At 40.4% G+C, this 16143-nt stretch overlaps 1 protein-coding gene across 1 annotated transcript in view; it reads right to left on the reverse strand.

Moving 5' to 3' along the window:
• The window catches only part of LOC115133142 (nck-associated protein 5-like), a 175146-nt gene that overhangs the window by 7824 nt on the left and 151179 nt on the right, over positions 1 to 16143 (reverse strand). Inside the window, 5 exon segments of the mRNA XM_029666077.2 lie at positions 6963 to 7144; positions 7293 to 7416; positions 8048 to 8172; positions 10220 to 10555; positions 15080 to 15167. Of these exon segments, the coding sequence (XP_029521937.2) occupies positions 6963 to 7144; positions 7293 to 7416; positions 8048 to 8172; positions 10220 to 10555; positions 15080 to 15167 (855 nt within the window).

Below are 16143 nucleotides of genomic sequence, written 5' to 3' on the forward strand. Positions count from 1 at the left end.
TGCATTTCAATTAACAGGTGTGACATCTTAAAAGTTAATTTGTGGAATTTATTTTCTTCTTAATGCATTTGAGACAATCAGTTGTGTTGTGACAAGGTAGGGGTAAAAGACCAAGTCCATATTATGGCAAGAACAGCTGAAATAGTCAAAGAGAAATGACAGTCCATCATTACCTTAAGACATGAAGGTCAGTCAATCCGGAAAATGGCAAGAACTTAGAATGTTTCTTCAAGTGCAGTCGCAAAAACCATCAAGAGCTATGATGAAACTGGCTCTAATGAGGACCGCCACAGGAAAAGAAGACCCAGAGTTACCTCTGCTGGAGAGGATAAGTTCAATAGAGTTACCAGCACCTCAGATTGCAGCCCAAATAAATGCTTCACAGAGTTCAAGTAACAGACATATCTCAACATCAACTGTTCAGAGGAGACTGCATGAATAAGGTCTTCAGGGTCGAATTGCTGCAAAGAAACCACTTCTAAAGGACACCAATAATAATAAGAGACATGCTTGGGCCAAGAAACATGAGCAATGGACATTAGACCAGTGGACATCTGTCCTTTGGTCTGATAAGTTCAAATTTTAGATTTTTGGTTCCAACCGCTGTGTCTTTGTGAGACGTAGAGTCGGTGAATGAATGATCTCCGTATGTGTGGTTCCCACCGTGAAGCATGGAGCATGGAGGTGTGATGGTGTGGGGGTGCTTTGCTGTTGACAGTGTCTGTGATTTATTTAGAATTCAAGGCACACTTAACCAGCACGGGCTACCAAAACATTCTGCAGCGATACGCCATCCCATCTGGTTTGCACTTAGTGGGACTATCATTTGTTTTTCAACAGGACAATGACCCAACACACCTCCAGGCTGTGTAAGGGCTATTTGACCATGAAGGAGAGTGATGGAGTGCTGCATCAAATGACCTCCACAACCACCCAACATCAACCCAATTGAGATAGTTTGGGATGAGTCAGACTGCAGAGTGAAGGAAAAGCAGCCAACAATGCTCAGCATTTGTAGGAAGTCCTTCAAGATTGTTGAAAAGCATTCGAGTTGAAGCTGGTTGAGAGAAAGCAAAGAGTGTGTAAAGTTGTCATCAAGGCAAAGGGTGGGTACCTCATAGAATCTAAAATCAAAAATATTTTGATTTGTTTAACACTTTTTAGGTTACTACATGATTCCATGTGTTATTTCATAGTTTTGATACTATTCTAGTGTAGAAAATAGTAAAAATAAAGAAAAACCCTTGAATGAGTAGGTGTGTCCAAACTTCTGAATGGTACTGTATATTTTTACAAAATAATATATATGGGAGATTGGAAATGATGCAAACAATTAAATTGATGGAAGCCAAAATCTATCTGCAATATTAAAGCTGATCTACCCACTAATTGTTTTAATTAATAATGCCATTACGCCAACTCCAGACTTTTACATTTGTTGGATGAAATGAAAATAGAGCTCTTTGGACACGCATACCAGTAGTGGGTTTGACGTGGAAATTAGAATGCATGAGCAGAAAAGTACCCCATACCTACTGTAAAATATGTTGATGGATCTTTGATGTTATGTGGCTATTTTGCTTAAACTGGCCCTGGGGCCCTTGTTAAGGTCAATGGCATCATGAACTTTACCCAGGACCGGGACATTTTATGCCAGAAACCTCATTGCCTCTGCCAAGAGGCTGAAACTTGACCATAAGTGGATCTTCCAGCGAGACAATAACCCCAAGCACATATCAAAATCCACAAAGAAATGGTTAATTGGCCACAAAAATCTCAATTTTGCAATGGCCATTCAGTCTACGGACATGAAAACCATTGAAAACCTTTGGTTTGAATTGAAGAGGGATATCCTTTGTCTAAGCACAGACTAAGGATATCAAGGATCTGAAAGAAATCTGTGTGGAGGAATGGTCTTAGATACCTCCCAATGTGTTCTCCAACTCTTAAAACATTTTAGAAAAATGCTCAATACCATTATCCTAGAAATTAGAGTTATTGGGACCCCTACCTTTTTGTGAAAAAATGCATATTACTTGTTATTTTTAAAAATCTCCTTCTCTGACCAATTGTATTAGTATAAAATAATATCATTTTCAAACAATTTTGAGCATAAAATATACTGTAGCTCAGTATTTTAATTATTTATTTTATACAGTCATTTTTGCTCATTTGTATCAAGGGAGTCAATAATTTCAGACCCCACTGTGGGAGTATTGTCACAGTTGGACATGAGGGTAATTGTGTCCCTTTAAGAGACACATTGTCCCTTTAAGGTCAAATCCATGTTAACAAGAAGTAAACAGGTGGAAAAGGAGTAAATGGGTTGAAAGTGGGTCCATCATCTTGGTTGGTTCATAGATATTAAATGAGGTTCTCTCTTCTGTAATTCTGCGTACCTTTAACTTGAACATTTCATTATTAACGGATTTGTTTAGAATAGTGAAGGGCTATTCAACCAAACAATGCCAATAGTCCCCATAGGCCTTTAGTGTGTTGGTTAGATGTCTTTTCAAAGTTTTTTTTATTTTATTTATGAAGATGTTTTCTTGTGGAGTTCTTTCCAAGGCCCATTCTTGGACAGCAAAAGATGGTAGGATTAAATCCATAGTGTTGCTCTGTCTTTGGTGTATTTGTCGTCGTTGTTTGGGTGATCTCTGTGCAGGTTGGATGCACATGATCTCTGTCCGACATGCTGCACTTCTGTAGGGAGTCTCATCGCAATCCGAGCCATGCTTTCAAACCCCCGGCTCACCACCGCAGAAGCCAACCACACATAAACCTTAGTTACAACCCCACGTCCGCAACCAGCAACCACACTTTACCTTATTTCACACTGACATAAAAATGGCCAAATCCTGGCCATTTTAGCACAAACATCTTTGTAGAGTGGGAGCGGAAGACTCATATCCAAAATTGTTTTATTAAGTGTAGACTAACGGCTGAGGAGACAAAAAGCTGCACACTCTATTTTATTTCCAGTTATTCAATGAATAGATGAACCAATGTTTCTGTATGCAGTGCCTTTGTCACGGTCAAAGCATATACCAAGGGCATTCGTTTTCCACATTCAATTTTGAGCAGACAATTGTTCAGTAAATGCAGAATGGAATAGATCTGTACTTATTGAAATGTTTGACCCCAAAAAGAGACTGGCAAGGATGATGTTGTAAATTTAATTAAAAAAGGCATACACCCTGAGCCCTCCAACGTTGTATTTGCTTTAGCAGAGTAGCTGGAAGTTTCAGTACTGCTCCTCTTTCATAGTGCAAGACCTCTATAGGCCAACATTAAGAACCACAGTTCAAGAACATTACAAATATTGAGTCTAGAGGTCGACCGATTATGATTTTTCAACGCCGAGACCGATACAGATTATTGGAGGACCAAAAAAAGCAAATACCGATTAATCGGCCGATTTTTATATATATATATTTGTAATAATGACAATTACAACAATACTGAATGAACAATGAACACTTATTTTAACTTAATATAATACATAAATAAAATCTATTTAGTCTCAAATAAATAATGAAACATGCTCAACTTGGTTTAAATAACGCAAAAACACAGTGTTGGAGAAGAAAATAAAAGTGCAATATGTGCCATATAAAAAAGCTAACGTTTAAGTTCCTTGCACAGAACATATGAAAGCTGGTGGTTCAATATTCCCAGTTCTTCAATATTCTCAGTTATGAAGTTTAAGGTTGTAGTTATTATAGGAATCATGACGAGTCGACAATTTTTCTCTATACCATTTGTATTTCATATACCTTTGACTATTGGATGTTCTTATAGACACTTTAGTATTGCCAGCCTAATCTCGGGAGATGATAGGCTTGAAGTCATAAACAGTGCTGTGAAGCAAGCATTGCTAAGAGCTGCTGGCAAACGCAGTAAAGTTTGAATGAATGCTTACGAGTATGCTGCCGCCTACCACCGCTCAGTCAGACTTCTCTATCAAATCATAGACTTAATTATAATATAATAAACGCAGAAATACGAGCCGTTGGTCATTAATATGGTCAAATCCAGAAACTATCATTTCGAAAACAAAACGTTTATTCTTTCAGTGAAATACGGAACCGTTCTGTATTTTATCAAACGGGCGGCAACCCTAAGTCTAAATATTTCTATTACATTGCACAACCTTCAATGTAATGTCATAATTATGTAAAATTCTGGCAAATAAGTTTGCAACGAGCCAGGCGGCCAAAACTGTTGCATATACCCTGACTCTGCATGCAATGAACGCAAGAGAAGTGAACATAAACATGAATTTCTTTTAACCAAATATGCAGGTTTAAAAAAATATACTTCTGTATATTGATTTTAAGAAAGGCATTGATGTTCATGGTGAGGTAAATTCGTGCAACAATTGTACTTTTTTCACAAATACGCTTTTGTTAAATCATCCCTCGCTTGGCGAAGTAGGAATGCAGGACAAGCTAGTTAACCTAGTAATATCATCAACCATGTGTGGTTAACTACTGATTACGTGAAGATTGATTGATTTTTATAAGATACATTTAATGCTAGCTAGCAACTTACCTCGGCTCCTTGCTGCAATCGCGTAACAGGTGGTCAGCCTGCCACACAGTTTCCTCGTGGAATGCAATATGCCATAATCAAAAATGCAGATTACCGATTGTTATGAAAAAACTTGAAATCAGCCCTAAATTGAGTCTTTTTGCAGATGATGAATTTTTCTGTAAGGTCGTGTGTGTGTGTGTGTGTGTGTGTGTGTTACGTTATTCTACTGCACTGAGCTGAGGGGAAGTGGAGGCCAGAGTGAGGGCCATTTCACGGTTTGATTTGCATATACCCTAAATTTCTTCTGCTAACAAAGCGTCAAGAGAATTGATAACGCAGTTGGTAGGTAAATAACGTCCACCGTTATATCCACCGCCTGCAAATGAAGGGCAACCAGCCAATAATTGCAGGTTTAAAACATAGGCAACTTTATACTTTGTATATTGATTTTAAGAAAACGTGCAACAATTGATACGTGAGGTAAGATTGCGGCAACAATGAACTTTTTTAAAGACATCAAGGTAAGATACGCTTTTAATTGCATAAAGCTGGAGAAGCTGGAAAGCTAATTTGCCTGCTAACATAGTTGTACTCATCAACAAATTTTGGTTAACTTGATTATCGCTTGAAATCAGATTACCTTGCTTAGCTGAAGATTGGAAATTTAGAGCCCTAATTTTAATGCTATGCTTAGTCAAATCTGTGGTTAACTCATGACAACTGGTAGATACTGTTTGTAAGATACATTTAATGTGCCAGCAACTTACCTACAGATTACCCTTGAGGGCAAGTGGAACAGGTAATTAATCAGTTTCCATGTGAATGGTAATCTGCTAATGGTCAAATCTTTTCAAAAATATGTCAATATACTGAAATGCAAAAAACTGTTGGTCATGTGTTAATGGCTGTGTAAGAAAATCTAAATTTTCCATACTTTTTTTTTCTCTTCAATTTTTGCAGAAATTGTTTAGGCTGAGGGGGATGAGGGCCATGTGGTCATTGCTCCTCATTTTGTCATTCAGTGAAGTTGAAATCACCAGGTGAGTGGATATTTCTATGAGCACGAGAATGGAAAGGACAAAGTGTGGCATTTCATTTTGCACTGATTTTAATGTCATACCTAGGAGTCAATACAACATATGACCAATTTGCGCCTGGATAAGAGCGCGCTGTAATGTAAATGTTAAATGGGGATGAGGGCCATTTCATGGTCACTGCTCCTCATTTGTCATTCAGTGAAGTTAAATACTGGTAGGTAAATACCCCCTGACACGAGAGGGCAAGCCGATCGAAAGTAATTAGGCAACTTTCATTTTTTTTATTTTATGAAAACGTCCGAACAATCCAACTACAGCGCTGTATAGGAGGGTGAAAGACATCAAGGTAAGTGGACTTTGTCCGCACTTTATAAAAGCTGGAGAAGCTGGAAAAGGACAAATGTTGCTTTACAGCGATTTTGTTTTCACATGAGTTGGAGTGCAAGTTACCATGGAAACAGCTTGCTTTGAGCTAATGCATGATCTCACATAACATTTAGAGGGAAAGTTTGACTACATCCTTGATGACATTAGTGTCAAACTGTATTGTAAACATCAGACTTTTTCGAGGTACGAGGTAGTGGTCCATACAATAGATCATCCTGAAGCAACATCAACAGACCATGATAATCTAGTTGATGAGCTACAAAAGGATATGTCAAAGGTAATATACTGAACAAAAATATGTAAACTGCAACATGTAAACTGTTGGTCCCATGTTTCATGAGCTGAAATAGAAAATCACAGAAATTTTCCATACGCACAAAAAGCTTATTTCTCTTCAATTTTGCCCACAAATTTGTTTACATGCCGCCTGTTAGTGAGCATTTCTCCTTTGCCAAGATAATCCATCCACCTGACAGGTGTGGCATATCAATAAGATGATTAATCAGCATGATCATCACACAGGTGCACCTTATGCTGGGGACAATAAAAGGCCACTAAAATGTGCAGTTTTGTCATACAACATAATACCACAAATGTCTCAAGTTTTGAGGGAGCATGCTGTGAAGGAATGTCCACCAGAGCTGTTGCCAGGGAATTGAATGTTAATTTCTCTACCATAAGCCGCCTCCAACGTTGTTTTGAGAATTTGGCAGGGCGTGCTGAGGAGTATTTCTGTCTGTAATAAAGGCCTTTTGTGGGAGAAAACTCATTCTGATTGGCAGGGCCTGCCTCCCAAGTGGGTGGGCCTATGCTCTCCCAGGGCCACCCCGTGGCTGCGCCCTTGCCCAGTCATGTGAAATCCATTGATTAGGGGCTAATGAACTTATTTCAATTGACTGATTTCCTTATATGAACTGTAACTCCACAACATCTTTGAAATTGTTGCATGTTGTGTTTAGATTTTTGTTCAGTGTATGTCATAGGTCAACAGGAAGTACTTACGCTTAGTCTGTCTCCTGCTTTTCCCTCTAGCGATGACTGGTTGTGCAACAAGTTGTATTGGGAGAAACTCCTCCTGTGGTCGTCCTTCTCTATGTGAGAGAACATGTCATGTTGATAGTAGTCCATGATTGACGGGAACTTTCCCACACTGCTCCTCTTCATTGTCTTCTCTTCATAGTCAACTGCGGAGAGCAATTTTAAATCAATATATCTATCAATCAATCAACCAATCAAGATGAACTGTCTAAAATCAAATGATGTAGGCCTAGAGTACATCTAAATAACATCAATATTGTGTCTATGGATGTGCGATGCAGGCGAGATTCTGACCTTGGTTGCTCGTCTTTGCTCTGTTGGTAAGAGTGCTTTGGGTGGAGCCTAGCGTGTTCCCTTCAGACTCTGTCTCGGTGTCACTGCTGCTGCCTGAGTATGTGCACACTCTCGCGGCTCTGTCCTGTTCACGAAAGAGAGGGACATCTGAACAGAATGAGAAGATAGATAAATCCCTTTAAAGACTCCTTCCCAGGAGTCCGATGAACTTGTGGATACCATTTTTATGTCTCAGCATCCAGTACGAAGGAAGTTAGTAGTTTCGCAAGAAAATGCTAATTAGCGTTAGCACAATGACTGGACGTCTATGGTAGACGTCTAGTCATTGTACTAACGCTAGTTAGCAATTGCTTCCTTAAATGGATACTTTGAGATTTTAGCAATTATACCCTACGTCTACTTGTATGCAAGAAGATATCTTGATAGATAGATAGATAGACTTCCAGCCATTGCGCTAATGCTAGTTAGCATTGGCTCGCGAAACTACCTCTAACTTCATTGATACTGGACACAGAGACATAAAAATGGTATCCACGAGTTCATCTGACTCTGGGGAAATAGATCAAATCCCTTTAATATCACTGTATCCTCAACAGAATACGGAGATACTCTTTCATAATGATAATGCTTCTTGGAAATGTGATATTGTATAGGGATTGTACAGAAGCCACAATTACTATGCTATTGCAGTCTATTTTGCTCCCAAAACACCACCCCATTGACATAGGCCTAATAGTGCATGGGAAGTTCCTTACACTGGATGATTTGAGGTCCTTGGTGTTCCTCTTCTTGTCCACTTGTTCCTCGTGGGCCTCCGTAGTGACTGCGTGGCTGGTGCTGCATAAGTCTATCTGACTCAGTCGCTTCCTTCTGATCACATCTATCATTCAAAAGTAAAGAGAAACAAATCATGAGACACAGACAACAACCAAACCCACACACCAGGAAGAGAACCTACGCAATGCGTGCATAGAGGGCGGGGGTAAAAAAAGAGTCAAAGCTATTAGGTCCCGGAGTTTCAGTAAGACTCATATCTACATCCCAAATGGCACCCTATTCCCTTTATAGTGCACTACTTTCGACCATGGCCATAGCTTGCCATTTGGGATGCATCACTAGCTAACCCTATGCCAATATAGTTGTTAACCTGTGAAAGCACACGCTGTACAACGTGAGCATGATGCTACAATTTCTTTAAGTGTGAGGAGAGTTTGGCATTTAATCTATTAATAGTCAATGGCATCCTCCCTACGGAGACTACACCGCTACATCTCTGACTTGAAGCAGCCCCGAAATACCATCTTCAAACTGTCACCCCCAATGACAAAGCATCCAATGATTGTCACAGCTGAGTCAGTGTGAATTTTAATGACTACCTACCCCTTCCTTCTCCCTTTTTTTTCTCTCTACAACTTCCTACCTTCTCCTGACAATATAATTAACTGGGCCTCGTTGGCGGCGGCGCCGCGGGAACATCAGCAGAATAATTTGTACTGTGCCGAGGACAAAATAGGCCTTTCATCTACTTGACAACCTGTGAGGGAATCCGTGGTGGAGATTAGGCTCCTTCTCTATTCCTTATAATGACAGCTGCTGGTCATGCCTACCTTAACTGCAGTACCTAGGTCACACAGATCGACACTAATTCCCTGATTGCATAAATCACTGGGATCACTCATCCCTTTACTGTACGAGTACATTGTTAGTGTTACTTCCCTCAGCCTATGTGATCCCTCTCTCTCTCCTCCCCACCCACCGTCATACTGTTGTGTTGCTGCAGTGAAAGAACAGGCAGAAGGTGGTTTATGATCTATGTCGCTAATTGTTGCTAGTGAGTTTGCGTGTCTAATTGTATTAGCGACTTATCCTTGGGATATGGTCTGTGGGTCGTATTATCCGGAGGGTTTTGTGAAGGTGGGTGGGGGGGACAGTGTCCTTTGTTAATAAGCAGAGCTACAGAATATAACTCAGAATACCAAATCAAGCCTGATAGGAATAATAATGTTCTGAGTTACCAGCTGGGAGACAAGTTAAAGTTGGGAGAGAGTCCTCTTCTCTCATGAGTTCTGTTTACTGTGACATTATCATGTTTTACATTTTTCATCCAGCATTCAAAATGCATAGGAGACTGAATAACAAAAGGTAGAAGGTTTTCCTTTTCACTGAATACCTTCAAGTGGAGAATGGATCCTCCGTTGAGATTGAGAGGGTAGAACATGTATAGTGAATTCTTGAGAGTGACTTAAGGGTCATACTTTTTTTAACTAGGCAAGTCAGTTAAGAACAAATTCTTATTTACAACGACGGCCTAGGAACAGTGGGTTGACTGCCTTGTTCAGGGGCAGAACGATAGATTTTTACCTTGTCAGCTCGGGGATTCGATCTAGTAACCTTTCGGTTACTGGCCCAATGCTCTAAACACTAGGCTACCTGCCGCGCCATAATGATGTGAATTGAAGTAAAACACTGCCACCCTCATTGCACAATCAAATTGAGCCAGCGAGAATCAGAATTTTATCCTCTCTCATTTTATACACAGTTTATAGATGGGTTTACACCAAATAGGGTTTCATGATAGTGGCCAAACATCCTCTGAGCCAGCTCAGCCATTCTAGCGTTTATATGCAGCTGTGAATCATTGGTTTACCTAACATAAAACCATTGGCATGAACCAGAGACAACACAGAGCCTGTAACAGTGGTTGTGTCCATATCATTGACTTTTCTCCTTGAAGTGTGCACTTGAACAATCCACCTCACATGATGGGACTGGACTGGTATAAGAACATTGGTGTGGACAGCCAATGCTTATGGCAATCCAATGCTTCTTAATTCATAAAGGGGAGTGTGGAAGTGCACGCTTTGGGAGATGGGTATAGAATGGGGACGTAACGGGGATGTTGATATGAGGTGAACCCCCAGTCTTACCTGAGGTGGATGGTCTGGGGAGGCAGCTCAAGGCTTCCTGTCCACAACCTCTTCCAGTACCTGAAGGGTCAGACAGGGAGTGGCCCAGGGCACTGGTGGGTGGTGCATGCGGGTGGGTCTCAGACAGGGAAGGCACTTTCACATGGGATGGGGAATGAGCAGCAGAGGCCGAGACGAGGTCCTGGTCAGGATCAGTGGGACTGTGAACGCTTGCTATCATCCGGTCGGGGCTGGACTCAGATCTGGGAATGTGGCGCCCGTTGACCCGGGTGACGGAGTCAGGGAGGGGGAAGGTGCCAATCCCGCTGTCCAGGGTTCTCATCTGGCTGCTGGAGTCTGGGGGTGGGGGGTGGGGGGTGGGGGGGGGCGGACGGACGACACAGGAGAAGCAGCGTGTGATGATGGGTGGGGGTGGGGGAGCAATGGAAAAGGAGGAGGAGCCACTGGATTGGATTCACAAGCAACTGAAGGGGTTATGGGTAAAAAGGGCATCTTGGGTAGGTTCAATAAGATTGGAGGACGAATGGAGGCAAAAGCAAGAGAGACAAGGGGCATTACTTCACCTATGGAGCACCTAGGTACAATCCAAAGCCAAATCATTACGAGAAACTGTAGAAATGTAACACAGGAAAAAGGTCTGAACTTTTCGTATGACTTTGTCCAGTAATACGTGGGATACGATCTGTTGTGTCTGTAATTCATCAGGTTTATTCCTATATACAAATCTATATACAAATCTATATACAAATCTATATACAAATCTATATACAAATCTGTATACAAATCTGTATCACTTCTTCATAATATTAATAAAGGTATCTGACTAATCTTGAAAAGGATCTAAAATGAGCGGCCGCTTGTAAGTCCTAGCTCTCTCTGCGTTCCCAGTCTAATTTCACCCATTTGGAACCCAGCGTGACTTTAGAGTGACAATTTATTTGTGATTTGTCTCCCTACCTCCTGTATCGGCATTATGTTGACTTACACACATTCGCCGAACTTGATATGTTCCACACTGCGCAGTGATCTAAGAGCATTGTAGCAACAGATGGACATAGCTTAAAATACACCATTTTGCAAAGCCTCTCCGAGCGAGACAGATGGAGGGCTGTTCGGCATGATCCAATTCCATGTAACTGTGAATGATGTTGGCTAATCATTCTGTGCTCATGACTTAATTGCAACAATTTGGGTAAGGAAAAGAAAGAGTGTTGAACTAGTTCTAACATGAATTCAGTTTAAAGACAAAAGAAAGGTATTATGGCTGATATGACTGCAGCTTTGACATTCTGCTGTTCTCATTGTAGGTTGCACAGTATGTTGCTGCATTGCAAAAGTAGAAAATATCAATCTAGCGTTATATATTTATTGTAGACTAGTTGAGGATGGAAAAACCTTGGAAATGATTGATCCTTTCGAGTAAGCAGTTGTTTTGGAATATATTTTTCCCTGTAGAACAATCTGTAAGTTCTGATTTCTTTCTGCCTTTCATGGAAAAGCATGGGACCTATTTTTTTTTTTTTAAGTTGGGTCGATATCTGCTAGCTCTGCCCTTAACCCTGGAGCTTGGTCTTGTAACGCCCAGACCATAAACATCCACTTCTTCTATATGCCCTAACACATCCATCCATCGAATGAATAAATGGATGATTGAATTCATGAATTCATGAATGAACTGTTTCCCCTGAAGGGGATCAAGGCATGTAAGAGGTAGCCCTCATAACTTCCATGGATATGCTTTAGTACAAACACCCATAAACATAGGGCTCGCCCAACATCATCTAACAGCTGCATCAAACCCTCATCATTAAAATCAAACCCTCATAATTAAAAACAAAGCTCCAAATTGCCTCTTTATCAGAGGCAATGCACTGCTGTTGTAAAATGCATTATTAACCTAATAAAGCAATATCTACAGTCCCCTCTAAATGTGCAGCCAGACATTCAATTAAACCAACAGTGCGTCAAAACAAGAATTCATTCAATTATGCATCAGAAACGTCCCACTGGATGACTGGGAGTAAACAGAGTCAACTTAAATCATGCTATTAGTGCACAGTTAGAGTCATATTGTAGGCATATGTGTCTTCTTCTGCCTCCCTTGCACCTCCTACTCCGCAGTAATGTTGTAGCTGAGGTGGTCATAAAACCACCTCGATGGACAGATGGCCTGTTATGTTGCTCAGATTAATCTGCAATGAGTCATCACGGGGGCGCTAGTGGCCAGCCCCTAAAACAGCAGCTGATCAATTACTACAGAGTTCTGCATTATGCAGCAAGTGCAAACCAGTTCAGAATGTCTCACGTTCTTGTTCCTATATTCAAGGGAAAAGACAGAGAAGATAAAGAGGGGGATATAATAGAGAAAGGGAAACAAAAGAGAAAGAGAGGAAGGAAAGAGGGAGACACCCATACCTCACAAAGCGTAATAACCAAAAGAGTTGATTTGGCAGTTGTTTTCAATATGCCCTTTGCACTCACACTATAACCAGGTCTAATATGGACCTCGAAGCCAGTTCCACTGATTATTATTCTAATCAGGGACTGGTTTAGACCTGGGACACCAGGTTGGCGCATATTAATTATGAGGTAGAACAGAAAACCAACAGTGCTCCGGACTTCGAAGGGTATGATTTTAATGGGCCTAGGGTAATACTTTCTAAAAATCAAAGGGAAAAGTATCAGAGAGGGGCTGAAATTGTGTTTACTGTGATCCCAATCACTTCTATATTAAACCTCCTGGAGATAGAGAGCAAGTTCTGCAGACCAAATAACATGCTATGATGAGGACGCATGCAAAACCCAGACATTAACCACCATCGCAACTGCATGGGAATTGCAACCAGAGGTCGTGACTATCGTCACATGACCAAGACCTCAAACCGTTAAAAATCAACAAATCAAAGGTCAAACGTGAGCTGTTTTTATCTATTATCTATGCATAGTACCTTTACCTACATGTACACATTACCTCAATTACCTTGACTAACCTGTAACCCTGCACATTGACTCGGTATTGGTACCCGTATATAGCCTCGTTATTGTTGCTCTTCATTTAAAAAAATATATAGTTTACTTAGGCCTTGTAAGTAAGCATTTCATTGTATGGTGACAAATAAATGTGATTTGATTTGAACCATGACAAAGCCACACCTCATGGACTCATGAGTCCATCTGCGTCCTTTTCTAGTTTCTGGTTTTAATCCCTGCTACAATATTACATTATGTCAAAACAAAATGCAATTTTTGTATCTAGTTTCTTGTGTGTTCAGAGAAAATAAGTAATTGAGATCAGGCAAATGTGTGACATATTCTACCCATAAAAGCCCAGGGTAAAATGATATGCTAGGCTGGACTTCAGGACCTATAAGTGGACTCTGCTTAAATCTTTATGAGAGCTTTAATTCATACTGATGGGAGGTTGGATAGATGTGCTTAGCTGGCAGAATTAAATATGCCATTCAGTTAATTAGAATACAGAAACGATTAACAATCTTATTTTTGGCTCTGCTCCACGATATGGGGCCTAGTTGAATCAGGGAAATGTTCATACATCCTGGGAATTTTCCCATGTCAAAACAATTTCTGACAATATTTGTGTGGTCGACCCCATCAATACAGAGGCTAGCATATAAAAATGACTTAGAGCCAAAGAGAGCAGCTTTTATAAGTAACTTTATATAGGCCTATGTTTTCCATGTTGGATGTAAATGATGTCCAAAATTACCTAAGTCTAAGTCCATAATGTCGATCCTTTAGATAAATCTTGATTTAAATAGTCATTATGATAGTCAACATAAGTTATATATATTGAGTGAAATACTGCTTACCAGCAGCCATATTATCTGTGTAGACCTATTATATGCATGGAAATAAATAAACAAAATTAAGCAACGGAGCTCATAATCTTGTGTGAAAATAAGGACAAACTTCAAACATAAAGAAAAGACCACTATAATTCAAGTCAAGGCATCACAAATACCTTTTGCACAGGTTGTACATGACTGTTTTGCTGCTCTCCTGTTTACGTAATGCCAAAGCCAGACTAACTGAGAGAAAGACCCCATTCCTGAATGGACAACAGTCTTCTCTTAAAAGATAGACTGTAGTGGCACATTAACTGCCTAAAGATTTCCAACAGAGCGATAGGCACCTAGCATTATGCAGCTCTAATAAACATCGATTACCCTGTCCTAGTCCCGTTCCCTAAGAATGCCTTCCACCTGCCAATGAATGACAAACTGCCCAGCATGTAAAGATCGCCTTGTCACTGAAATAGTAAGTGGGTGTTGTTGCATGTAATTTTCTCATCACACATTGTATGCTACCAAAGCTCTCAGAACAGCAGCTGCCCCGACAACCCTCGATGTCTTAGCCACGTAAACAACAATGTGCGCCGGCAACGCTAAAAGGATTTTTGAACGCCGGAGACAGTAACCATTTTGTTGATGACCTCAACATGCAGTGGGAGAGTGGCGTGATAATGAAGACTCACTCTGCCAGTGAGAAGACGGATCAGTCCTGCAAAGATGCAGGAAATATTTTTATAGGCTCTAAGCCTACAGTTTTTCACTGGTATGTGAATGTGTTACATATGCAAGTCCCACATGCATTTGCCATTAGGTGATGAATGGCAACAGTTATTTCTGTACAGAAGTCTAAAATAAGAGACCGTTTCTATACTCTATTACAGAAATACTTCACACAGACAGCAAACGTCGGAGATGTATGGCTGGTGACTACTGAAACTGTCTATGTTGGAAAAATGTATTTTAATGACGCTTATTAGCGCTAAAATATTATATGTTTTCAGACGATAGCTACAGTACAGTAGGCCCACGACCACAGTAAAAACCTTACCTATCATGTGGTCCTGACATGAAGTCTCAGGGGTGGGGTCCTCCTCATTCTCTCCTTGCAAGGTGATCTTCTGCGTCACAATGATGGTCTGGTGGAGAAAAAAAAATGAAGGATGAAGACCGTATGCATTTAACTTGAGTTCTCACAACACATATATAATATACATTCTAAATCATGTTGATGACAAATTTGTTTAGGCATAATGACAGAATATTGAAATAAAGTGTTATTAAATGTGCCTCACAACATCATCAACAGATGGTCGATTATTTGTTGAAAAAATGGTTGGGGAGACTGGAGAACAAAGTAACCCTGTCAGGCTTTTGCTTATCATGAAAATATTATTGGATTTAAATGAAATAATATGATTATACAAACAACATACATATCTCAGCTACCATTACACACTAACTATGGTTCTAGAACAGACCAGTTGTTTACAATTCAACCAAAAGTGGCGGGAGTGAAATGTTACAATTGACCCAGTAGGTGGGGTGAGATTTGTAACAGGCTACGGGGTTAAATGTAACACTGTCTCCAATTTTAAAAATGAAGGATAAATGAAGGGTTTTGAAACTGATATTTGGATGATCTTTTAGGCATGTCATACTGACCAAAAACTCTAAATGTATCAAGATGAATATATTATATTAGCATTTAAAAGTGTCAATTGTACATTTTTTGTATTATCTTAGTTTTACTGCAAAACATGATGTAAAGAAGTCATATTTTGTTTAATTATGTTAACGTGGGGCGTCGCACAATTGGCCTAGCGTCGTCCGGGTTAGGGAGGGCTTGGCCAGTAGAGATATCCTTGTCTCATCGCGCACCAGCGACTCCTGTGGCGGGCCAGGCGCAGTGCGCGCTAACCAAGTTTGCCAGGTGCACGGTGTTTCCTCCGACACATTAGTGTGGCTGGCTTCTGGGTTGGATGAGCTCTGTGTTGGTTGGGTTGTGTTTTGGAGGACGCATGACTTTCGACCTTCGTCTCTCCCGAGCCCGTACGGGAGTTGTAGCGATGAGACAAGATAGTAGCTACTAAAAAATTGGATACCACGAAATTG

Source organism: Oncorhynchus nerka, linkage group LG2, assembly GCF_034236695.1.
Source record: "Oncorhynchus nerka isolate Pitt River linkage group LG2, Oner_Uvic_2.0, whole genome shotgun sequence".
Taxonomy (NCBI): domain Eukaryota; kingdom Metazoa; phylum Chordata; class Actinopteri; order Salmoniformes; family Salmonidae; genus Oncorhynchus; species Oncorhynchus nerka.